This window comes from Molossus molossus, unplaced genomic scaffold, assembly GCF_014108415.1.
Source record: "Molossus molossus isolate mMolMol1 unplaced genomic scaffold, mMolMol1.p scaffold_m16_p_22, whole genome shotgun sequence".
NCBI lineage: Eukaryota > Metazoa > Chordata > Mammalia > Chiroptera > Molossidae > Molossus > Molossus molossus.
Window position 1 is genome coordinate 1,137,215 of NW_023425358.1, and position 25,593 is coordinate 1,162,807.

Below are 25,593 nucleotides of genomic sequence, written 5' to 3' on the forward strand. Positions count from 1 at the left end.
CCCTTGGCTCCAGCTGGCTTCTCTGGGCCGTGATGTGACTCCAGCCCTCGCCCCCTCCCCCCACCAGTGCTCCTGTGTGCAGGGCGGCAGCGTCACTGCGGCAGTGGCTGGAGCCACACGTGGCCAGGAAGACGCACCTGCAGCCAGAACTGTCCCCTGGCCCCCGGGCACTGAGAGGTGACGGCTGTAGGCTGGGGACTGTGGGCGCGGCAGGGTTATTCTCTGCGCAGCTCATCCGGAGGTGTCTGTGTGTGGTGCAGTGAAGCATTGCAAATAGGAACATCTGTGCAGGCCTCCTGTTGATAGGAAGGTGCGTGTGTGCAGACAGTCTGCGCTTTGCCCAGATCTGTGTGGCCACCTGGCGTCGCCTCAGTCTGCTGCCCACAGAGTTTTTCCACTTCTCCTCTGACTGTCTCCTCTTGACCTGGTCCTGCATGCCGTCAGCTTCCTCAGAGGAAAAGCAGGGAGGAACCCTAGTTCGTTCATGTCCGCAAAGCCCAGCGCGATGCCTCAGCTGGACCTGGATTTCCACGGCCGGTCGAAGGCTCAGGTCCCCGTGAGTCTGGTCTCCCTCCCCGGTGACCGCTCTCTCCATCCCGTCTCAGCATCTGTTGCTGTCTCGTCCATTTGGCATGGATCACCACCTGACTCCTTCTGTTAGTTCCCTCTTCATGACATGCCCAAGTTCCTCAGTTCATTAGCGGGGTCTTTGTACACAGGTGTTGCTATTCTAGACAGGCCAGCAGGCACTCGGTACATATTTGATTGTTCAGATATTTTTATTGCTTGTTTTTTACTAATTTATGAAACTGGAAGGGGCAGGGTCATGTGGCAGACACATGGCCCTGGTGGGGGACACGCCCCTGTGCTCTGTGTAAAGAGGTTCCTGGAGCCCCGTGTGTGCACGGACCACCCACCCAGTCCATCTTCCTCGGTGTCCCCTGGAGGAACATTGTACCTGTCAGTAGTTAGGGCCCGAGCTGGAACTGGGGCTTATTTCTGTTAGGCGTGTTCCAGGTCAGCTACATCAGCATTTGTTCTAGGTCCTGAAGATACCGAGGGGATGGAGGCGTCGTGTGGGGGCTTCCCGAGCCCACTGCCACTCTGCTGTGCTTGGGGCCGGCTGGAGAGGGAGGCCAGAGGGGGTGTGTTCTGAAAGGGAGCCTCCGACCCCAGCTCACCCAGCCTCAGAGGTGGAACATTGCTAAACGTTTTTTCATTGTTCTTTTCAAGTATCCATGTCTTTCTCCTCCTGGGCAGGCCAGGTGACCGAGGATGGCTGTTAGTGTTTCCGCTGCTGCCTTGTTCGTGCTGGTTGAAATCGACACCAGCAGGGAAAGCTCACGTGTCCGCGTATCTGCACGGGGACATCAAGGCCCATGCAGGGGACTGGCTCGGTCATTTGTTCATTGCGCCGGGGATGTGGGCTCGCTGTGTGCGGTCCGTGCTCCTGCAGAGGGGCTGTTGTGTGTCTGCACACTGACCCAGAAAAGACCCAAACACAGTTTGTTGCCTTGGTCATGCTGGATGGAATCAGTCTGCATTTCTTCTCTGCACTGTGCCTGTCGGCTGACGGCGTTATTGGCCGTTGCTGATAATGCTTCGTCCTTGCACAAAGCGTCTTCCTGGCAGGACAGTTCTGATGTGGGAAGGCTTCCCTCTGGGAGTCCAGAGAGGCCTGGCACAGGCTGCACCCACAGCAGCTGCCTGGCCAGACCTGAGTGCTGGAGGCGGCACCAGGGTCCAGAGCGGAGAGGTGGCCGTTAACCTGTTGACTTGGTTACACTTCCTGAGCGAGGTGCCGATGGAGCCGCCCTGACCCACCTCATTCTGCCCCCATGGTTTCTTCCTCCCCATGACTCAGAGGAGCAGGTGTTCTTACCACCTTGAACTGTTTTTGGCTTTAATTGTGTTATTTGAACAGTAAGCCTTGTTCCCTTTGCAGATTGATAGACTCGCCTTCCTTTCCGTTATTACGTGTCTTTGACAAATGCGCCAGCTCTGTGAGAACCAGGTGTCAGATTCCGCTGAGATCATTGAGACCAGGCCGTTTGTCAGTGCCCTCGGGTCTGTGTGCCTCCCTGCAGCGCGTTCATTTAGCTGCGTGGTCCACAGAGATCCTCCTGGAAAAGGATGTTCTGCATCATTACCCTGCTCTATACGTGGTATAGCCCTGGCCAGGTGGGTCAGTAGGTTGGAGCGTCGTCTCGTGCACCAGAATGTGGTGGGTTTGATTCCTGGTCAGGGCACATACCCAGGTTGTGGATTCAATCCCCAGTGGGGTGTGTACAGGAGCAACCGATTGATGTTTTTCTACACCCCCGCCCCCGTCTCTGAAATCAGTTTTATAAAAAGTGTTAACAGTGGTACTAAGACTTGAGATTGAATGAGTTAATGAATTCCCAAATCTGCTTCAAAATTATCTTAAACCGAGAGCTGATAAGCCAGAGGAGAATTCCTCCTCTTTAGAAGATCTGTGGAGAGGAGATCACTTTGTCCTTTGTCAACATTCTTTATGTTGCTCTGCAAGCCACCCTGTGGCCAGCCCGTGGCCTTCTACACGCAGTGGCCTGGTCACTGCAGGTGGGGACAGGGAGCGTCAATGTCAGTAATCTCAGTGAGAGGAAGTGTTTGGGTTGAATGACGCCATGAACAGATGTATGTCAAGGGTTAAGATCCTGAGTGAGGGAAACTAAAATCTCATAAACATGGGAAAAGTGAAAGAAAAAGTTTTGTATGTAATTAGGATCTAAGAGAACCTCAGCTCTGTGACCCTCATGAAAGCTCTGATTGGGTGGTTTTTCATGGTGAGCCTCTAATCAGCTTACTGAGTGATGAAGCAAACGGACGCATCTTCTTCCCTCCTCCTCCTCAACACGAGTGATGATTTAAAGTCACTGCCAGACCTGGGTGCTGCTCGTTTCTCAAGTGCTAGCTGTTTTGTTCTGATGTAGTCTGCTTTGGAGACTTTTCTCAGCATATACTTTTCCTCCGACTTTTTAATTTTTAAGACCTCAGGAAAAGAACACTCATGTAACCTTCACTTAGAATCAACAACTGTTCACATGTTGCCAATTTTCTCAACTTGTGTTTTTCTTCCTGTCTCCCTTTTCTATCCATCCATCCATCCATCCATGTTTCTCTGATAAACAAGGGTATTTTTCTGTATAATTAGAATGTCATTATTACATCTAAGAAAAGACACATGAACTCAGTCTTACTTATAGACTACGTTTATTTTTCCTTATTTCCATATTTTTAGGGCTACGTTTTTTTCCCAGTCCGGGACTCAGTCAGGGTCATTGCATTTGGTCGTCGCACCTCGTTGGTCTCTTGACCTGTAGCCTTGTCCCTCTGCCGTGTTCGCAGGCCTTGACTTTCTTTCGGGAGAACCCAGGTCAGTCGCATGTAGACGGCCTCGCGTTCTGACTCGCCCAGTGTGGGGAAGCACTAGCGGTGTCGTCCTCAGTGCTCCGGGGCACATCTTGTCGGGGTGTCCTGCTGTTACTGATGCCGAGTTGGGTGAAGATTGTGATACTTACGTGTCCACTGTAAGACTGTTATCAGAGGGGAGCTCTGCTTGTCCCCACTGATTGCTGGCGGGAGTGGGCTTCTTGCAGTGACCCCCAAAAATAGTTCTCTGAGACTCACACAGGAGGATGAGTGGCATTTATTTGCGTGGAGTTAAGTACCTGAGTGTCCAAGGTCCCATTTCCCTCTGTCCCGCCGTAGAACTGTGGCCGTGTCTTCAGCAGGGCGACAATGAAAGCTGTGTCCACTGTCCATTCCCTGCCTGCACAGTCCAGTCCAGCACCAGGCTGGCCTAGTTCGCTTTCGCACCTGCAGTCCATCAGTCCCTCGCGTGTGGGCTCCACAGGGCGCGTGGCTATGGAGGGAACAGGGGCAGATGCAAGAGCCACAGGACCCAGAGCCAAGAGTGCCTGCCGCGTGCCAAGGGAGCAGACTCCTTTTTCTAGGGGATTATGTTCCCAGATTTTCACAGGCATAGCCAGTGATTCTGTTCCCAGGTTTGACTGACAGGCACCTTCCCTCCGTCACCCCGACCTCACTGGGCACGTGCCCATCTCCCCTTTGTCGAGTCCCTTCCCACAGTGATCTGTAGGGAATGGGCTGTTTCCCCGGGGAGGGGGAGATTGCAGCTTCCTGGTGAAGCTGCCCAAACGACATGCCTGTATGCCTGACCTGACATTTCCCTGTGTGTGATGAACAGTTCATCTGTGGGCTGATAGCTTTACACCACATACGTCCGGTCTCCAGCACGCTTCACCCAGCGAGCTGAGCATCTGACGATGATCTTGTTACAGTGTGGGTTCCGGAATGATCGACTTTCTCACTCTCGTGGTTTTCCACATTTTGCAGGTAGCGGTGACTGTAAGAGATACATTACCTCCTTCCTTTCTCCCACTTGGCAGTTGTTTAGAGACCTATGCTCTGTTTTCAGTCAGCGTGTTATCTGTTATCATTTTTATCTCTGGGTTCAAATTTCCCTAAATTTGGCCAGCTGGAGCCCCGTTAGGTCCTGTGTCCTTCGTGTTGCCTGCGACAGTCACTGGTTACTTCCTTGCTTTCTGGAACAACCTTAAACTTTCTTTGTTTCAGCCCAGAATCAGCCGTTTCTCCAAGGAGCCCTGGGTTCCCGTCACGGTGAGTGTTATCCGGAAGCCAGGCCCTTGCCCTGAGATGCTAACTGCATGCGTCTTCTTGCTTGCGTTTGGGCAGATACAGTACCAACGAAGGGGAGACCTGGAAGACGTTCACCTTCTCCCCGAAGCCCGTGTTTGTGTACGGGCTCCTCACAGAACCGGGCGAGAAGAGCACGGTGTTCACCATCTTTGGCTCCGACAAAGAGAACGTGCACAGCTGGCTGATCCTCCAGGTCAATGCCACAGACGCCCTAGGTAAGTGGCTGCCTCCTCAGCCCTGTTCATGGAAATGTTTATTGGCCAGAGCAGCATCAGTGTGGATACTGTGTATCCAGAAGAGTTTGTAGCCATTGAATGAGGTGTGTGAATGAGCAATATATGGGCTGTTACTTAGGCGATTCTTAATAACACTACGTGCTAATGAATAAAAAACATTATTTGAAACGAGCAGTTTGACAGACTTTCCCAGTAACAACTGTGTGACAGGCAGTGGGCCCGGTGACAGGGCTGCTCCAAGCTGTCTGGGGTCTCATCACGATCGCCAGTCTGGGCAAAGGACATGCAAATAAGTCAAGACGAGTGGAATGCGTTCCTTCCCTGCCCCCTTCCCTTTGCTCCTCCTCTGCCTTGGCCGACATTATTCCAGCCGCATAGAATGCCCCATGCTGCCCGTTTAGTTCCCACCAGCTGAAATTCTTGACTGTTTTAGGGTCCAAGGTGCTTGGCGGCCGATGTGCCAACCGGAAGACTTCTCCCCTCCTCTCTAAGTCTGTAGTGTTAGCATACTCGTCTGCCTGGAATGATCTGTCCTCTGTGTGTGTCTTTCCCATCAGCTAGACTATAACGTCCCTAGAAATAAGAATGTGTCCTCTGCATATTCATTTTTCATGAACTGTACAGAATGATAGCCTTCCAGGCAGTAGCGGTGTAATAAGTACTTGCCGATTCGAATGGCGTTGAGTGGGCAGTTCTTCATCATGTTCAGGTAGCATTGAATCTGACCACATATAAAAAAGACACACATATAAAAAAGACACACATATAAAAAAGACAAAGTACCAACATGGACATAGGTTTGCTGTGGAATTCCTGCGGAACCTACTCTCCTTAAATGTTGAGCGAATGCATGCAGATTGCGTGATCGTCCGGGTTGTCTTATCTCTCGGCCTTCCTTGGAGACCCCGTGCCGACAGCAGCGACAGGACACCCTGGCTCGCGTCCTGGCCGTGACCCAGACGCGCTCACACCGCCCCGGGCAGCGGGCAGGGCTCCGTGCCATTCCCTAGCTTCCTAGGAGATAAACCCCTCTGGGTACCTGTCTCTAAAGGGACTGTAGGATGTGCTAAAATGTACCAGGAATTTAGCTCGTGGCCAGGGATCCAAGATGGAGGTAGAGCAGGCGGCAGCTCCCTCACCTCCCAGGACCACAACGAAGTGATAGAACACTCGCCCTGAATAACCAGCTGAAGACCAGCTGAGGAGAAGTCTCATGACCGAGGGTTTCCCGAAGAAGCCATGTCGGGGCTGGTAGGAGGGGCGGAGACAGAAATGAGCTGGCCCCTCACCCACGTGTGTCAGCTGAGATTCTGGAGGGAGATCGCAGCTGCAGAGGTCTCCCCGAGGAGCGAGGGTCTCCCCCGTGCTGGGCTCCCAGCCTCGAATACTGGTGCTGGGAAGAGGAGCCCATATAACATCCAGCTGTGAAAACCAGCGGGTATTCTGTCTGTCCAGGTGAGGTGGGAGTCGGCTAGAAACCCAGGTGTTCTCTTAAAGGACCAGCACCCAAATCTCATTCACAGGCACTTACCCTGGGCTCCTGCTGAGGGACAGCAGCTCAGAGCGCACTGGAGTCATACAGGGAGAGATTGGGTTGTGTGGCTTTGGGAAGAGGGCTCGGGGGACAGCTGCCAGCATCCTGGTGCCGAGTCCCTCTCCCACACGGCCCACAGACCCCATCTGTCCTGGGGGGAGCACAGCACTCCCCTCTCTACAGCATCGGCCTGGGGAGATGCATTAGCCCCTCGCCCCTGACTTCCTGTGGCCCCGCACTGCCCAGCTTGTGCCCTGCAGAACCAGCTGGCTCTGGCCAGCCGGGCTCCCTGCAGGCTCTTCTGGAAGGTCCCTAGGAGGTCCAGGTGGAGTCAGGGGCTGTCGCAGACACAGGGAGAGGCGAGTGGAGTGGCCTTAAGGTGAGGGGCGTTTTCTCTGCGTGCCTGACCAGCGCCCTCCCCAGCATCGACCTGGGGAGATGCACCGGCCCCACCCCCCTGGCTCCTTGTGTCCTGTCCTGGGAGCTCACACCCTGCAGAGCGTGTGACTGGAGGCGCTCGAGTGCATGGGCAGCAGGGCGGATGTGCTGGGGAGACACGGGGAGAGCCCAAGCGGTGAGGCTTCCGATGAGGCCGTTTCCCGTGTGCCTGGCCAGCGCCACTGTTCCTGTGCAGAGCCCGCCTTCTACACAGGCAAATCTTAACCTGTTGTAACCTAACGAACTCTGCTGGCCTCACCCTGCCGACTCCCTGAGACCCTGCCCCTCCACAGAGGTCCTCGGCCCAGGCGGGTGGCGGCTGGCCTTGGTGATCCGGGCACTTGGGCTGAGTGGCCTCAGACCCAGCACTGGTGCTGAGTTTGAACCTTGTTAACCTGGAGGACACCACTCACCCTCTCCGGGACCCCCTGAGAAACTGCCTCCTGCAAGGTGCCTGGGCCCAGAGGGCAGCTGCAGGGGTCGCTGGGGGTGGTGGTGCGTCTCACAGAGCTGTGGGCCTTTGCTGACCTGCCCTGGGCTCCGTGATGGTGGAAGCAGCCTCAGTGTGCAGCGTGGCCTCCCACGCACACCCTGGCTCAGCAGGGGCAGCGCCAGCGTGGGCCCGTCTGCAGCTCCTGACAGGTGGCCCAGGGCCCTCACAGGCAGTGTTGCACCCGGCATCCGCCTGCCCGGGAGCCCTGCCGAGGCTCCAGCACCCACACCCCCGCTGTGGGTTCAGACCACCTGCACGGGAGCCCTCCCCGAGGCTCCAGCACCCACACCCCCACTGCGGGTTCAGACCACCTGCACCGGAGCCCTCCCCGAGGCTCCAGCACCCACACCCCCGCTGCGGTTCAGACCACCTGCATGGGAGCCCTCCCCGAGGCTCCAGCACCCACACCCCCGCTGCGGTTCAGACCACCTGCATGGGAGCCCTCCCCGAGGCTCCAGCACCCACACCCCCACTGCGGGTTCAGACCACCTGCACCGGAGCCCTCCCCGAGGCTCCAGCACCCACACACCCGCTGCGGTTCAGACCACCTGCATGGGAGCCCTCCCCGAGGCTCCAGCACCCACACACCCGCTGCGGTTCAGACCACCTGCACGGGAGCCCTCCCCGAGGCTCCAGCACCCACACACCCGCTGCGGTTCAGACCACCTGCATGGGAGCCCTCCCCGAGGCTCCAGCACCCACACCCCCGCTGCGGTTCAGACCACCTGCACGGGAGCCCTCCCCGAGGCTCCAGCACCCACACACCCGCTGCGGTTCAGACCACCTGCACTAGAGCCCTCCCCGAGGCTCCAGCACCCACACCCCCGCTGCAGTTCAGACCACCTGCACCGGAGCCCTCCCCGAGGCTCCAGCACCCACACACCCGCTGCGGGTTCAGACCACCTGCACGGGAGCCCTCCCCGAGGCTCCAGCACCCACACACCCGCTGCGGTTCAGACCACCTGCACTAGAGCCCTCCCCGAGGCTTCAGCACCCACACACCCGCTGCGGTTCAGACCACCTGCACTAGAGCCCTCCCCGAGGCTCCAGCACCCACACACCCGCTGCGGTTCAGACCACCTGCACGGGAGCCCTCCCCGAGGCTCCAGCACCCACACACCCGCTGTGGTTCAGACCACCTGCACTAGAGCCCTCCCTGAGGCTCCAGCACCCACACACCCGCTGCGGTTCAGACCACCTGTACCGGAGCCCTCCCCGAGGCTCCAGCACCCACACACCCGCTGCGGTTCAGACCACCTGCACTAGAGCCCTCCCTGAGGCTCCAGCACCCACACACCCGCTGCGGTTCAGACCACCTGCACGGGAGCCCTCCCCGAGGCTCCAGCACCCACACCCCCGCTGCGGTTCAGACCACCTGTACCGGAGCCCTCCCCGAGGCTCCAGCACCCACACACCCGCTGCGGTTCAGACCACCTGCACTAGAGCCCTCCCTGAGGCTCCAGCACCCACACACCCGCTTCGGTTCAGACCACCTGCACGGGAGCCCTCCCCGAGGCTCCAGCACCCACACACCCACTGCGGGTTCAGACCACCTGCACGGGAGCCCTCCCCGAGGCTCCAGCACTCACACACCCGCTGCGGTTCAGACCACCTGCACTAGAGCCCTCCCCGAGGCTCCAGCACCCACACACCCGCTGCGGTTCAGACCACCTGCACGGGAGCCCTCCCCGAGGCTCCAGCACCCACACACCCGCTGCGGTTCAGACCACCTGCACTAGAGCCCTCCCTGAGGCTCCAGCACCCACACCCCCGCTGCGGTTCAGACCACCTGTACTGGAGCCCTCCCCGAGGCTCCAGCACCCACACACCCGCTGCGGTTCAGACCACCTGCATGGGAGCCCTCCCTGAGGCTCCAGCACCCACACCCCCGCTGCGGTTCAGACCACCTTGGAGCATGATCCTCAGTCAGGCAGCCTAAGGTCGGCTCTGCCCACGGACAGGCCAACAGCAGTCAAGACTGAACCTGCCAGGAGGGCTCACATAACCCACATAGGAAAACTCCTGGACCACCCACTCGGTGCCCAGGCAGACTGCGCACCTGAGCCCCAGGACACCCGCTGCGTAAGGCACTGACCAACACGGGGAGCATAGCAGCTCCACCTGACACAGAACAAACATGGGGCAGCCAGATGGGGAGACAGACATGCCCCACCTGAAGGGACAGGAGAAAGAACAGGAGAAAAAGGACTGAATGAAACGGAGGCCGACAGTGTACCAGTACAGGGTTCAAGGCCCGGCTGTGAGGATGCTCAGGCACTCGGGGCGGACGGATGGGCTCGGCGGGCACTTAGACAGTGAGCATAAAGGGCCCCAGGAGCCATGGTCGAGAACCAGTCAGAGAGGCCAAAGGCGGCTTCTTCCTTCCCGCGTTCTCGGGACCATCTGTGCTCCAGGGTTCACCTGTGTGGTGTCACCCAGTCTGGCAGCAAGCCGACTGGGGGCTAGGGACAGCACCAGGTGGTGGGGCAGGCGCCCCGCAAGCCCGTGTCTCACGCTGTGTTCCTTCCCCAGGGGTCCCCTGCACAGAGAACGACTACAAGCTGTGGTCACCCTCTGACGAGAGGGGCAACGAGTGTTTGCTGGGACACAAGACTGTCTTCAAGCGGAGGACGCCGCACGCCACGTGCTTCCACGGAGAAGACTTCGACAGGCCCGTGGCCGTGTCCAACTGCTCCTGCACCCGCGAGGACTACGAATGGTTGGTCCCTCACTGGCGCCCGAGCGGAGCTGTGCTCTGTTCTCAGCAGGGTGGGGAACCGCTAGGGTCTGGTCCCGTTCCCTGCCGGAAGGAAGGGAGGCCTAGGAAACATGTAGGAAGCACCTTGTGTGTGTCAGGAAGTGTGCTGGGCACGTCTCGTGTAGGTGATTCCGCTCCGTTTCAACAGCCTGGTGATGGGGAAGGTGTTACTGCCTGGGAGCTGGGTGACTTATTCAGCAACAGGTTGCTCGGGTGCATTTCTGTGCTGGCCACCCGGACGGAGCACACAGAAGGTTCTCCGGTAGGTGATTCCGTTTCTTAGGAGCCCTGTTCTGGAGGGAATTTATTTTCTTATTTGAAACAAGGGAATATTGGTGTGTGCACACACACGCGCACGTACACACACACACACACACACACACACACACTTGCATTCATTAGTACCAGAATATGCAAGGCACCGGCGAGGACACCAAGAGCAGGAGTGGCAAGCGCACAGGTGACCGTGTCGGGATGGAAAGCCGCAGGTGCCTCGGAGGACGTACTTGCGTGGTGACTGTAGACCGGCAGGAGGAGGGCTTGCGGCTGTGGAACTGAGGACTTTCTGGAGAAGGCGCTGTGTGTGCTGAGCCGCGAGGAGCATCAGGGAAGAGGCAGCAGCAGCGTGCAGGCAGGGAAGTAGCTGGTGCTGTCGCTTGGATGCCCTGATGGCTGTGTGGGGTCAGTGAGGGGATGAGGCTGAAAAGAGAGACCTTATTCTGTAGCAGGAGGGTGTCTGACGTCCTCTGAGGGAGTTGGGGTCGGAACAGGGCTTAGCTTTGGGAAGATGACTAGCAGCTGAGCTCCTGGGGTCCGGGAGCCCGGGGCAGGCCTTCGGGCCGGGAACCCTGCCAGGCTGCGCCCCATGCGGCGGGCTGCAGGGAGCGCAGGTGCGGAACGTGGACGCGCACCTCATTCTCCAGCAGTCGCTGCAGCACAGAGAGACCAGTTTGCGTTGGGAAGCACGCTTACCTTGGCTGGAGCCAGAACCCTGAGCGTTCTGGTCCGGAGGTTGGAACAGGCCCATCCAGTGACTGTTTGGGGTGTTGGCCGCAGTACGTTTTATTTGCTGAAACAGCTGACCAGGTTGGGCCAGCTCCTGTCCCAGACCAGCGCTTCTCAGATGGAATGTGCTCATGAGGCACCTGGGATCTTGTTAAACCGCGGGTTCTGACTCAGCAGTTGTGGGAACCTGCAGCTTGGCCGGCGGTGGGTGATTCCCATGCTGCTTACCTGCACGCCCCCCCTTTGAGTGGCAGGCTGGGCACTCCCGGTGAAAGCTGTGTGGGCCCGAGATGATAGCCTAGGCGCTTCCCTGGCGAAGCCTGTCGATGCTGCCAGCGCCTTCGGTCGGTGCCCTCTGCCGCCTCTGCTGTTAAAGGCTCCACGCTGAGTGCTGCTGCTGGTCTGACTATAGGGGCCTCATCGTGGAGGAGACTATGGCGCCCCCTGTCTTATCCCATTAAGTACCTCAAAATAAAAAAAAAAATCTAGCAATCTTTGATACTTTTCTTTGATGACCACTGTCATGCCTTTCCCCTAAAATCTGCCTCCCAGCAGCAGCAACAGAAAGGACCCGGGGGCTGGCGGACCTTCCTGACACCTTGGCCTGGCTCTCGGGTCCACATGCCACCCCCTGACCTGTGGAAACCCGGGGTCAGTCTTTATGACAGACCAGGAAAGCCACCTTCCCTGCCCCTCATGGAGCTGAGCTTCGGGCCAAGTAAGAGTGTGAGGTGCTCCTTCCTCTCTCTCTAAAATCAATATAGAAAAAATATTTTTAAAAAATGCAAAAAATTGTTATCAAACTATTATCAACTCTTTTATGTCTGCATTTCTCCCTATGGTCAAGTAGTGCGGCTTTCAAGCTCTTGACCACAGCTGAGGCCCTGAGCCTGCACGCTTTGGTACGTGTAGACGCACACGAGCAAAGCAGGTTCTGCGAGATGACGTTTGCTGTGGACTGGGATGCACTTTGTAGGCGTCTGTGGTTTGGGGAGCTGGGGAAGAAGCTGGTCTTCACCCTCCGACGTCCCTTTGCTACCTGCTAGGTCGTGACCTGTAATTTGAAGACACCTGCCTGAAAACGGTGCTCTGCACTGGGGGCGAAGCAGGGATTAGCTAACACCGCAGTCCCCCAAAGGTTTAAAGCAGCCATTCAGTAAAAATCATCTGACTTAATGAATAAGACCTGTGGGACACAGTAATAAAACTTTCTGAGTGATTCTGTACAGAGTGTTCAAGTGGATCGTGACATGATGTACACAGACCAGTCTTCCCTGCACCTGTGTTGTCATGTAGTATGTGTTTAATAACTGTGTGTTGAACCAAACAATAAGTGGAGCCTTTTGGGGAGAGCACATGAGCTGGACAATTCCTCTGAATTGCAGGTTCATGGTTTGCGGGGCCTTGGTCCCTATGCAGCAAAGCTGCCTCAGGGTGTTCAGGCAGCTGAGAGAACTCAGGTAGTTAAGGGGGAGCCAAAATGACACCGAGGACCCTGCTCCTTGAGCTGTGTGGTTGGGCAGAGATGTGGCCCCAAATTGCAGGTCTTGAGGACTGAAGCACTGTGCCCTAAAGGGGACAGAATGAGGCACCAAGGTGGGTTTAGGTAGTAGGTGGACATGGTCTTAGATAACATTGGTTATACAAACAACATCCTTGGTTCAAAACAAGGGATCCTTCTTTTTAATTTCTCTTTTAAGTCTTCCAGTCATGTCGAGGAGAAAGTCTCGTTAAAGGCTAGTAATTATTTAACATTTGCTAACCCTTTTTTAACAAAGAGAGGGCAGGCCTAGAGTCTTTGGGGGAACTGGATCTAGCTAAAAATTTTAATATTATTTTATCTTTAGCATAATGATTTGGATTATTTTTGTTTATTTAAAGTTGTGGTTCTGATATAAGGTATCTTTTGGAAATGTATTAGTGTAAAACCTGAGTTGTCTGTAAGGGGACATGTAAGTGCCCTGTCGTACGGGCAGCAGCGGCCTGTAGAGCTCACAGGGTGGGCACTGAAATGCCCAGAGCATGCAGGTGAACCGTGGCCCTAACAAACCCTCATTGCCTTTCAGTGACTTCGGCTTCAAGATGAGTGAAGATCTGTTCTTAGAGGTGTGTGTTCCTGACCCGGAGTTTTCTGGGAAGCCGTTTCCCCCTCCTGTGCCTTGTCCCGTGGGCTCTACATACAGGAAAACAAGAGGGTACGTCTCCCGAAGGCCCACGTCAGCGCCACGGGGCTCTGCACTGGGCATGAGAGGGCACAGGGCCCGTGGGTACCTTTCACACTCTAAATGTAGACTTCTAAGTAAGCAGGTTCAAGTAGCTCGGGAAATATTTAAAGTGATGGTTTTGCAAATTCTTCCACCCTCTGTGAGAAAAAGGGGGTCTGAGTTTCTCTACAACTCCAATTGTATCTTAAGTCATAAATTTCAGCAAGGACACTCCTTGAGAGGAGTTGGTGGAGGAAATGTATGGAAAACTCCCACCCAGGCCTGCAGTGCCGTCTGCCGAGCTGTGTAACCCGTTACAGGCAGGCGGGATTGGGGATGAGCCAGCAGCCTCCTTCCTGGTCGGGGAAGGGAGCTGATGCGCCCTGCGGTCCGTGGGGAGGAAACGTGTTCCCAGCTACAAAGCCTACGACTGTGCTGCCATGTTTCTCACCTCTTACTCTTGGGGTGGCGGGGGACAGCTACCGGAAGATTTCTGGGGACACCTGTCGTGGAGGAGATGTGGAAGCGCGACTGGAGGGCGAGTTGGTCCCGTGCCCCTTGGCAGGTAACAGTGTTTCTTGCCTCTGACTTCTTGAGCCGGCACTGAGACGTGATGAGCTCCTAGGTTCGCTCTTCTGCCTCTTCTCACCTAGAGGAGGAAAAGAGTGGAAGTTCAAGCGTCGCAAAGCTCTCCAAACTTGGATCCAAACTATATTTTTTTGTAATGTTATGACTTTACAGGGAGGAAAAGTATTTTTTGAAAGAAATCCCCTTTGTTCACGGAAAAACGTTTCCTCCGCATTTGTTGTGTTCTGGGCGCGGCGGAGTGTGCGCTCCTTGATCTGTTTTTCCGAGCTGACTGTGAAGAGACTCATGGGTTTTGGGGAAGTAGCTAGTGGTTTAATTTTTATGATAATAATTCTAAATACTATTGTAATAGAATTTTACACATTTCAATGTACTTTCCCACATGTTGTCATTTTAATTCCCAAAATAGATGTTATTAGCTCCATTTTTTTTTTTTTTTTACTATGAGGAAACATGTTCAGAGGAGAGGGTTAAATGACTTTTTTAAGGTCACACATCTGGTAAATGACAGAAGTCATGTCACACCCTAAGCCAAGCCCTCACCTGGCATTGCCGGCGTGGCAAATACATGCTGTTCCCATTAGCTTAGATGCTCATCTTGTTAACTAAGGAAACGTTGGGCCGTGTGCCGTACGTGTGTCCCAAACTTGTTTCAAGTTGCCTTAGTGGGGATGGCAGCTGTCGAGGTATTTGTGACAGACACGTGTGAAATCATGTCCCTTCACAGAGTCGGTCTCTCAGCGTCTTTCCTTCACTGTCTCTAGCTCCTGTTCCCGTGCAGCTTCCTTGTCCGCCCGAGCCCTTCCTCCTGCTCATGCCTGTGCGTGCAGGTGAAGGGTGGGGCTGCCGTCCCTCCGCAGCGCTGGGGCCTGTGTGCGAGAGGGTGCCCGTCCTCTGCCGGCAGAGTGGCCCGCGTGAGCGCGCTGCTCGCCCCTGCCCTGCTCTCGCTGAGCTCCTCAGTCCCTTCATTTCGTTTTCCGTCATCACCAGAGTAATTAGCATACCTGCTGCGGAGACTCGAGAAGAACACGGCTGCAGAGCATCTCTCAGACGAGCGGGTGATGCTCAGATGTTCTCAGCAGCTGCTGTTGGTGTGGGCTGGGCAGGCTGGGGTGATGGCGCTCGGAACTGGAGCGATGTTTTGTGACACATATTTCTGAAGATGACGTAGCACGGGGCACAGCAGCTTGTTCAGAGCCATCTGTGCTGTTAGGAGAGCTGTTTTCTGATAGAGGAGGGGACAGAACAGGACACAGAGTGGACACATCCTGCTTGTAGGATGGGTCATCTCCTAAATGCTTTTGCTTTTTTAAACATGTGGAGCTGGAGGCAGGGATGTCCCAAGAAAGGAAAATACCACAGGACTGGGGAAAACCACGTCTTCACAGAGATGACGTCATCTACGCATCTGGAAGGACTTTTATAAAGTAGTGTTTTTTTTTTCCTTTATAATTACACACATTTCTGCACTGTGCCCGTGTGGCTGGGATGTCCCAAGAGTGCTGCTCCTTTTCTGAGTTAAGTTTTACACATGCTTCTTTTCTCGGGGCCTGACCCGCAGGCGTGTTTGGACTCAGGCTCCACCGTGGAGGCAACAGTTAGAAGGAAAAAACCAAGCAACAGCGTGAGGTTTATAGATGTTGCCGGGAGACTTGGGGTCCAAGCCCTGCTGCTGTGAATGTGTTCTCCACAACTGGAAGCGTCCGGGAGTCCTTGACCTTGACCTTCCTTCCGAGCTCGGCAGTCTCTGGGAATCACAGTGGGAAGGTTTTCTTGAAATCAACAAGGAGAATGAGTCATGTGGCAGCTTAGACACTTTTTGAAGCGCAGTGAGACCAGAGGAAAAGAAGGCGCACTTCCCCTGTTCAGGTTGTAGATGGATTTATTTTTCGGTGCGTTGTCTGTATTGAAGCTTTATAAAGCCGGTGGCTAGTACATGTTAGCTCACTGCGTGGCTGAATGGGGAGGGGCCGCCGTAACTGTGCAGACGCTCGCTCAGGGTTCCGGTCGGCGTCTGGCCCGCCTGCAGCCCGCTGTCCTCTGGATGCCAGTGTGCTGCCGTCTCCATTCCCGCGAAGGAGCTGGGTGTTTGCCGGCCTGTTCCCGAGTGGAAGACAGCACTGGCTCTCCTGGTGACTTATCTGGCATGAAGTACGTCTCTTTAGGGATTCTGGGCTCTTTTCTATGACTTAAAAAATGGCAACATTAGTATCTAGTCACAGAGACAGCACTGTGCAGTGGTAAAAATGTAGACTAAGCGTCCAGACTATCTGGGTTCAAGACTAGTTGTGTGGCCTTCAGTGAGTCACTTAGCCTCTCTGCTCTTAGTTTTCTTATTTGCAAAACTGTCTTAATAGTACTTCTTTTGCCCTGGCTGGTTTGGCTCAGTGGTAGAGCGTTGGCCTGTGGACCAGTGAGTCGCGGGTTTGATTCTGGTCAAGGGTACATACCTTGGTTGCGGTTTGTTCCCGGCCCTGGTCGGGTTGTGCGGGAGGCAGCCAGTCGATGTGGCTCTATCACATCGATGTTTCTCTCTGTCTCTCTCCCTTCCACTCTATCTGATAATAAGTAGAAAAATATCCTCAGGTGAGGAATAAAAAAAAAGCCAGTAGTTCTTTCATTGTACAGTTGCTGTGTGGATTAGACAGTGCCTGGTACGTAGTATTATGTTGTATATAACGTATTTGTTAAGTAGCACTAGAGACTTTGTGATAATTACATTGTGAACATTGTGTCAGTAGTCAAGATCAAATGCATTGTGATTGTTGTAATATATAATTGGTTGACACAATTGCCTGACGACATTGTGAACAGTATTTCACAGGAGAGCAAACTGATTAGAAAAGGTAGCTGTCAGTCTCAGCAGCTCGTGGCCTGTGGCCCACAAGACACGGTGACCTGGACAGTCTGCTGACGAGGCCACGTGCTGACCGGGTCATTCTTTTGTCAGGTGTGATTAACGCCTCCGAACTTGGGTGTTGGAGCATGCCCACTGGGAGATCTAGATTAAAAAAAGAAAAGTAGCGAGTAATACACTTTGTGGATGAGGAAATGTGTTTACGATTCACGGGCCAGACGTGTGGTTGTTTCACCGTCTGAGTCGATGCCTGTGCTTTCTGGGCCCACACCTGCCAGCAGCTTGTAGGGTTGTGTGTGAGAGAAGGTCAGACTGCTGAGACCACAGCGCATCCCCGGGCTCACCCTTCCTGTTGTTCTGTGCAGAGGAGAATGAGTTCATCCTCTACGCCACGCGGAAGGCCATCTACCGCTACGACTTGGCCTCAGGAGCGGTCGAGCAGCTGCCTCTCACCGGGCTGCGGGCAGCGGTGGCCCTGGACTTCGACTATGAGCGCAACTGCTTGTATTGGTCTGACCTGGCCTTGGACACTATCCAGGTGCACTGACACTGGGGCTGGGCCTGGGGGCGGGCCTGGGGGCGGGGCCTGGGGGTGGGGCCTGGGGACGCCTGCCCAGCCTAGATAAACTTTCAGAGGCCTACGGATGTGGGTGGTGGAAGTTTCAAGTCTTAACTCATCTCAGGGCCAACTGATGAGCGGTCAACAAAGGGAACCCCAAATCTGAGTCTTGCTTGTAAACAGGTCTCGCTTCTGCTGGGAAGATTTTACGGCTGCGAATGTGGAATATTTAGTCACTTCCTCTGTAGTCACTTCACCTCTAGCGTCCTTCCCAGGCCATGCTACAGTCACACTTGATTTATCCAGAGTTTTTGTAATTATCCACTTTACCTATTCTGGATGCAGTCAAGAACCAGGAAGTGAGCTGTGAAGCCGCCGCCCCCCCCCCCCCCAGGCCCACACAGCCACACACCCAACCCATGCATTTGAAAGGAGAGCTGTTTGGTCTTTAATGCTTTTAGAAAAGCAACTTCAACAAGTTTTATCTGTACTTGTAACCCAACGAAATTTTGCGGTGCTTGGGTGTTTGAGGCTGAGCGTGGGGGATGGGTGACTGCTGCTGAATTGTCTCAGGAGCAGCCCCTGAGGGCTGAGAGCCTCTCCAGGGAGGAAAGCTATGAAAAGCGGACGAGGGAGCTTAAAAATAGTACAAATCGCCCTGGCCGGTTTGGCTCAGCGGTTGGAGCGTCCACCTGCGGTCTGGAGAGGCCCGGGTTCGGTTCCCGCTAAGGGCATGTACCTCGGTTGCAGTTTGTCCCCGGCCCTGGTTGGTTGTGCGGGTGGCAGCCACTCGATGTGTCCCTTTCACATCGATGTTTCCCTCTCTCTCTCTTCCTCTCTCTCCCTCCCACTCTGTACAAAAAATGGAAAAGTGTCCTCGGATGAGGATTAAAAAAAAAAAAAAATAGTACAAATCTAGTTTTGTTTATCTTAAAAGCAAACAGACTCTCGCTTCTCAGTTACCTCCGACTGCTACTGTGATGCAGCATAGTTCAGTAGTAGTGTCCAGGGCAACACAGAGTAATGTAAGTGGTTCGGTTCTGTTCAGTTCCTCGGCCTCAAACAGGAGGGCATACTGTGTTTTAGAAATGTGTTGAATTTATCTGGAAAGCTTGCTCATCCCTTGCCAGTCAGGTCAGCGGAATAAAGGGTTACCATCCGTGGGGCTGATGGGCAGGAGGTCATTGGAGCATTTCACAGAATGTCTTCCTCTTGTCTCTGCAGCGCCTTTGTTTGAATGGGAGTACCGGGCAGGAGGTGATCATCCGCTCCGGCCTGGAGACCGTCGAAGCCTTGGCCTTCGACCCCCTCAGCCAGCTACTGTACTGGGTGGACGCTGGCTTGAAGAAGATCGAGGTGTGTATCCCCGTCCTTGAGGCAGTGGGCAGGGGTTCGCCCGAGGTCGGCACCAGCGATGTGTCATGGCATTCTGGGATTCCAGACTTCAGGGAATGGGTCGACCGAGCCTCTGGAGAAGGGAGGAAAAGGGGGTTGTCTCGGAATTATGCTCTCTGCCGTGAAGGTCCCATGTAAGAACAGAATACGGGCATCTGCCAAACAGATTTCATGAAGTACCTAAAAGTTTATATTTTGGCTCGAAACTATGATAGTAACAATACCATAGCATTCTAAGAATGCTGTAACATCAGCATTCTAATGTCATTGCAGTTGATTAGAGTAATACAATATCATCACCATCATCATCATCATTACCGCTGATGCTGAGTACTTACTGTGTACCAAGTCCTGTTGGAACCACTTTGCAGGAGTTATCTGATTCACTTCCCCTAACAACCCAGTAAGGTAGCTGTTCTTATGATCCCTGCCTCAGCCCTGCAGCTGGGCTGCCCAAGGCAACATGGGGTAAGAAATGGCCTTTGAGCCGCCAAAGTCATCTCCAGGAACACAGCTCCTTCGACTCCTGCCGTCCTGCGGAGGCCCTGGGACCCTGCCCCCTGCTCTCATGCCGATGCCCTGTGCAGCTGTGGCACGTGGGCTGAGTGGGAAGCACAGAAGCAGGTAGACTCAGAGCCAGGAGAAATTGCAAGACAGAAGCCACAGAGCTGAGAGAGGCCTGGGCTCCGTCTTTGTCCCAGTGGCCGAGTGGCGTGGGCTTCGGTTTCTTCCCCTGTGAGGTGAACATTCTCTCAACACTCGGCCTTTGCACAGGCACATCCGAGTGCACAGTGCGCCAGGGGCCGCTTCACACTGCGCACATGTCCAGAGAGAGCACATGCGGCAGGCAGTGTGCCATGTGACTGGCGGTGGGAGCACACGGCCGAGGGGCACAGGAGGCGTCGGGAGGACGTGGCCCCTGATCTGGCTGAGCCCCGACTGCAGAGCTGTGCGAGCACTGGCCTCAAGGGCAGTTGAGAGGAGGGTGTGGAAGCCGCTCAGGCCTGGCACACATCGGTGGCTGCGGTCTTGTTGGCATCTCTTTCCTCTAATTGTGCCTGTGCTCTGCTGGGTGCTGGGGGTGCAGGCGGAGCTACGGCCTGTGCTCTTCTGGGTGCTGGGGGTGCTGGGGGTGCAGGCGGAGCTACGGCCTGTGCTCTGGGGGTGCTGGGGGTGCAGGCGGAGCTATGGCCTGTGCTCTGGGGGTGCCGGGGGTGCAGGCGGAGCTACGGCCTGTGCTCTGGGGGTGCTGGGGGTGCAGGCGGAGCTATGGCCTGTGCTCTGGGGGTGCTGGGGGTGCAGGCGGAGCTATGGCCTGTGCTCTGGGGGTGCTGGGGGTGCAGGCGGAGCTACGGCCTGTGCTCTGGGGGTGCTGGGGGTGCAGGCGGAGCTACGGCCTGTGCTCTGCTGGGTGCTGGGGGTGCAGGCGGAGCTATGGCCTGTGCTCTGCTGGGTGCTGGGGGTGCAGGCGGAGCTACTGCCTGTGCTCTGGGGGTGCTGGGGGTGCAGGCGGAGCTACGGCCTGTGCTCTGCTGGGTGCTGGGGGTGCAGGCGGAGCTACGCCTGTGCTCTGCTGGGTGCCGGGGGTGCAGGCGGAGCTACGGCCTGTGCTCTGGGGGTGCTGGGGGTGCAGGCGGAGCTATGGCCTGTGCTCTGCTGGGTGCTGGGGGTGCAGGCGGAGCTACGGCCTGTGCTCTGCTGGGTGCTGGGGGTGCAGGCGGAGCTATGGCCTGTGCTCTGCTGGGTGCTGGGGGTGCAGGCGGAGCTACGGCCTGTGCTCTGGGGGTGCTGGGGGTGCAGGCGGAGCTACGGCCTGTGCTCTGCTGGGTGCTGGGGGTGCAGGCGGAGCTACGGCCTGTGGTCTGGGGGTGCTGGGGGTGCAGGCGGAGCTATGGCCTGTGCTCTGCTGGGTGCCGGGGGTGCAGGCGGAGCTACAGCCTGTGCTCTGGGGGTGCCCGGGGTGCAGGCGGAGCTACGGCCTGTGCTCTGCTGGGTGCCCGGGGTGCAGGCGGAGCTACGGCCTGTGCTCTGGGGGTGCTGGGGGTGTAGGCGGAGCTACGGCCTGTGCTCTGGGGGTGCTGGGGGTGCAGGCGGAGCTACGGCCTGTGCTCTGCTGGGTGCTGGGGGTGCAGGAGGAGCTATGGCCTGTGCTCTGTCTGGGGGTTTGCCGGGGTGCAGGCGGAGCTACGGCCTGTGCTCTGGGGGTGCCGGGGGTGCAGGCGGAGCTACGGCCTGTGCTCTGCTGGGTGCCGGGGGTGCAGGCGGAGCTACAGCCTGTGCTCTGGGGGTGCTGGGGGTGTAGGCGGAGCTACAGCCTGTGCTCTGCTGGGTGCTGGGGGTGCAGGCAGAGTCAGTGCTCCCCCTCTCACAGGCTTGTCGGGAGGCCCGCGCACAACTCAATGCTGCTCCTGCAAAATGGTGTAGAACTAGGGCTGCTCATTGATGAAGGTGGTCGGAAGAGTGTGCAGAGGGGGAGGGCCTGGAGGTGAGCTCCGACGGACAGGTGGGGTTTGATCAGAGCAGAGGGGAGGCCCAGGAGGGCCCATGGCGAGGGCAGACAGGCATAGAGAATCATGAGAAGGCAAGTCTTGCTGAAGTTGTAGGGGCTGAACTAGAAGAGGGGACTGTGGGCTGGTCTGTGACAAGGCTGTGACACTGGATCTGTCTGTGGACAGCGCAGAGCCGTTGGTGCCCGGAGCACGGAGTGCCAGGCTGGTTAAGTGAGCCTCTGTGCCCACCGTGCCCTGGGAAGGGGCTGGCACCTCTGTCAGCCCGTGAGAATGGCCACAGGAGCCAGAGGAGAGAACCTGTTGTTCTGCCTGCCAACGGGCAGATTTTCCAGGTCGGCCTGTAGGGAATCCGCTGGCCACAGGCCCTGTCAGTAGGCAGGAGCGATGGGAGACGTTTAAGGGGCTCAGATCCATCTTGGCCTTTTTCTCTTCCTTTTTTTTTGGTCAGGTAGCTCATCCAGATGGTGACTTCCGACTCACAATCATCAATTCCTCTGTGCTCGACCGGCCGAGGGCTCTGGTCCTCATGCCCCAGGAGGGGTAAGTGTGGCCAGTGGGAGTCAGTGTGTGCCCAGGGCTGCTTGTATGAACAGTCTGCTGTGTGACCATCTCTGTATTTATCTTTGCGCAGTTTTATTATTCTGGGGATAAACTCCAGTGAGAGAATGTTTGGGTTAAGAAATGAAATGGTATTAAGCCTTCTGATTACCTCGGGTGATGATAATGCTGGAACAACCAGCTGGTATTCTGGAGGGCTTCTCGCCTGCTTGGTGTAGCATCAGAGCTCCTGCTCCCGGTCCTGGTGTGACGTGTTCACTCTGGTTGGGACAGGGTGATGCTCTGGACCGACTGGGGAGACCTGAAGCCGGGCATTTACCGGAGCAGCATGGACGGCTCTGCGGTGCGCTGCCTGGTGTCCGAGGACGTGAAGTGGCCCAACGGCATCTCTGTAGACGACCAGTGGGTCTACTGGACCGACGCCTACCTGGACTGCATTGAACGGATCTCTCTCAGTGGCCAGCAGCGCTCTGTGCTCCTGGACAACCTCCCACACCCCTATGCCATCGCGGTCTTTAAGGTGAGGACCGTTCCCGGCACAGGGTGGTCTGTCAGAGCGGGCGCGGGCCCGCTGCAGGGAGGAACCGACTCTGGGTTTGCAGAGGCTTGTCTAACTTCTAGAAAATAGCTATTTCTGAATTTGAGGCAGTTTCTTTAGCCCGTGTGGAGAGATGCCAGACGGGTGCCAGGGGTCCAGGGTACTCACTGGTCATGTTCCCAAGGGTTACAGGTGAGGAGACTCCACGTGAAGTCCCCAGTTTGCCCGCTAGTGTGGGCCCTTTGGCGCTGTGTCTGCACCCTTGGGGGTTTGCTCACTTCATGCCCTGATGCCCGTGCTGCCGACCCACTTCCTCTTCGGCTCTAGAGGGCAAAGGTCATGCCCAACACTGAGAAGCAGATTCCAAACTGAAGGGTTGGGCTTGTGGTCCCAGTGAATGCTGACCAAGTCACATCTCTCGAGCAGCTCCTCGGTGTGGTTGCATCAATTCCCTGCTCCCGCATTTGAGTCCTGCCGGGGCCACCTGTCTGGTCAGGTGCCACGAGATCCAGCGTGGACATGGGAGATCTGGACTCAAGAGCAAATGCTTTCTTTGCAGAATGAAATCTACTGGGATGACTGGTCACAGCTCAGCATATTCCGAGCTTCCAAACACAGCGGGTCGCAGGTGGAGCTTCTGGCCAGCCAGCTCACGGGACTGATGGACATGAAGATTTTCTACAAGGGGAAGACAGCTGGTAAGGCGGTGTCTCCTTCCTCTCTCAGGCTGATCTCTGGAGAGGGGCCGGGTGTGGCGGTCTTTACTCAGGAGCCTGCATCCTTATGATGGCAGCGTGCTCATCATTCAATTTCTCCCTAATGACATCATGATTTCTTTTCTAATGATACACAAATATCTTGAAGACAGCATGGTTTTGCCTGCCTAGAGTGTTGGCGATTGGTAGTCATTACACCCTCCTTCCTTTGCCCCTTACTGAGCGGGGTGTGACTTTAGTTGCAGCTGGAGAGGCCCAGTGTGTGCTTACTTTCTGTGACACCCTCACCAGGAGCTGGGCTGAGCTGGGTGGTCAGCAGCTGCTGCGTCCTGGCGGGGGTGCGCGGGCGGGCCCGTGCCTCCCTCGTGAAGCTAGGACTTCCTGGAACGATGTGCCCCACCATGAACTGAGCCCCGTGAAGAAGGTTGTATGTATATAGTCTTTGGCCAGTAGTTTTACCAATGCCTCGCACTTAGTAGGTGCCCAGTTCGTACTTACTGGAAGAAGGGACGGAAGGGAGGTGAAGAACGCCCGTGGGGCAGCAGGCAGCTTTGTTCAAGATTGTCGGCCGAGGCTCCTGGAACTCTACAGGCTCTGACCTGCTCCTGAATCGGAGCCGGTGGTGGAGGGACAGCCTTGCTCCGCACTTGACCGGCTCCTTCGTGTATCCCCTCCCCGTACTGCGGCCCTGCGGGAGTGATCGGGCTTCCAGAAGAGTCCTTCCAGGAAGCGCCCTCTTCACCCTCGGCAGGGAATAGCACCTGGGTCTGCTGACCAAGCGCTCGGTTCTGTTTTGAGTGAGAATGTTGACATTGTTCTGTGGGTTTTCGCTGGCCCTGGGAAATAATGAGGTGCTAGATATCACTGTGATCCTTTGGGGACCTGTGCGAAGGCGCGAGAACTCCCTTAGAAAACTGTTCTCGAACTGCACGTCAGGATGATTGTTCCGTCCTCAGGACTGACCCGTGAGGTGGGCAGGCCTGGAGTTAGGATCTGCGGTTTATAGATTAGGGAAAGAAATCCCAGGTAAGAATCTGTGTTCCCAGAGGCCCCTTACCAGCCCCGGAGCTGGGTTCTGTCCCAGCTCTGCCAGGACATGGAGAAGCCTCCTGCCTTCTTGGAGGAGGTGCCTGTTCTGAGCCCGGGGTGAGGAGGGGAGTGTGCACCTCCACCCCAGTGAGTGCAACCTCAGGGCCTTGAATGGAGGTACCAGCCCCACAGCCCCCTCGCTAGCAGGCTGAGTGAATCGTCACCATTTCTCCAAGTTACCACGCAGCCCAGAAGAACGGGTCTGCATTCGACGAGCACTTGTAAGCATGTGTTTGATGAGCACAAGCAGCTCCTGAAACACTGTGTTCAGATGAGCCAGTAGTCCCTGGGTCCTCCGTGCTGGTGCTCACTCCAGGGGGCAGCAGCCATACTGTCACCAGCTACTTAAACGGAAGGTGACTGTCAGGAGGCCTCCCGCCGCAGACGCAGGCTCTCAGACCGGCCAGCTGGGGCAATCAGAGCTTCTGCAGCGGCATCTGGCTGCCAGCACAGTTCATGTGCGGTGGGCGTTTCCGGGTCTGAAACTGGTTTGCTCTCTCCTGCCTGCTTTTCGTGGACACTGAGAGAATGTTGCAAATGTATGCTTTGTATTGGCACTCTCTGGTGCCAGTCAATCTTCATGATTTCCTCCTTACACATGTAGTACTTTCTGTTAGTGTAAAATAATAATGATGATGATAATTACATTTATTATTGTCTAGCCGGTATGGCTCAGTGGTTGAACATCGACCCTGCACTAAGAGATTGCAGGTTCGATTCCCAGTCAGGACACATGCCCAGGTTGTGGGCCTGATCCCCAGTGGGGGGCATGCAGGAGGCAGCCAGTCAATGTTCTCTGTCATCGATGTTTCTCTCTCTCTCTCTCTCTCTCTCTCTCTCTCTCTCTCTCACTTCCTCTGTCTAAAATCAATAAAGGAAAAAAATTACGTTCATTAAGGGGTGGGCATGTTATCAGCACCACACTAATGTTGTTTATGGGCTTGTATAACCTCAGCTAATCTCTCCTAAATCCACGGGTGCTGTTAACATTTCCACTTAGTAGATGAAAACACGTAAGTCAGGGATAGTCACTGTTACACATCGCCTGTGTCATGAGTGGCCCTGTTGCAGGAGAAGTCAGTGGTCGAATGTCCCCATCGGCAGTGGGGCTGGGGCTCCTGTGATATCTCCAGAGAAGGAACTTCTAAGCCGTGCAGGGGAGAATGGTTTTCATTTGTGCGGAGTTGCATGCCAGGGATCCAAAGTCCCACGTCCCTTAAGCCAGTGCTGGAAAGGGGGCTGTTAACGCATCAGCGCTAGAAGTAGGCCAGTGTCCAGATCCTGTCCGTGGTGGACTGGGTCTGTGTAGCATCAGGCTGGATCTGTCTCGTTGATCCCTGAGTGAGTTCACATGCTGTGGGCCCCCCGCAGGCGTCCCAGCAGGAAAAAGAAAACTGAGAGAGGGAACTTT

The 25,593-nt window shown here is 55.8% G+C and overlaps 1 protein-coding gene across 3 annotated transcripts in view; it reads left to right on the forward strand.

Moving 5' to 3' along the window:
• The window catches only part of SORL1 (sortilin related receptor 1), a 183,212-nt gene that overhangs the window by 84,259 nt on the left and 73,360 nt on the right, over positions 1–25,593 (forward strand). For all 3 annotated transcript variants that reach the window (XM_036277033.1, XM_036277034.1, XM_036277035.1), the window contains exons 13-21: positions 4,741–4,919; positions 9,938–10,124; positions 13,235–13,363; positions 13,852–13,937; positions 17,183–17,355; positions 18,601–18,732; positions 21,730–21,821; positions 22,113–22,359; positions 22,937–23,075. In XM_036277033.1, the coding sequence (XP_036132926.1) occupies positions 4,741–4,919; positions 9,938–10,124; positions 13,235–13,363; positions 13,852–13,937; positions 17,183–17,355; positions 18,601–18,732; positions 21,730–21,821; positions 22,113–22,359; positions 22,937–23,075 (1,364 nt within the window). The remainder of the gene's footprint in view (positions 1–4,740; positions 4,920–9,937; positions 10,125–13,234; positions 13,364–13,851; positions 13,938–17,182; positions 17,356–18,600; positions 18,733–21,729; positions 21,822–22,112; positions 22,360–22,936; positions 23,076–25,593) is intronic.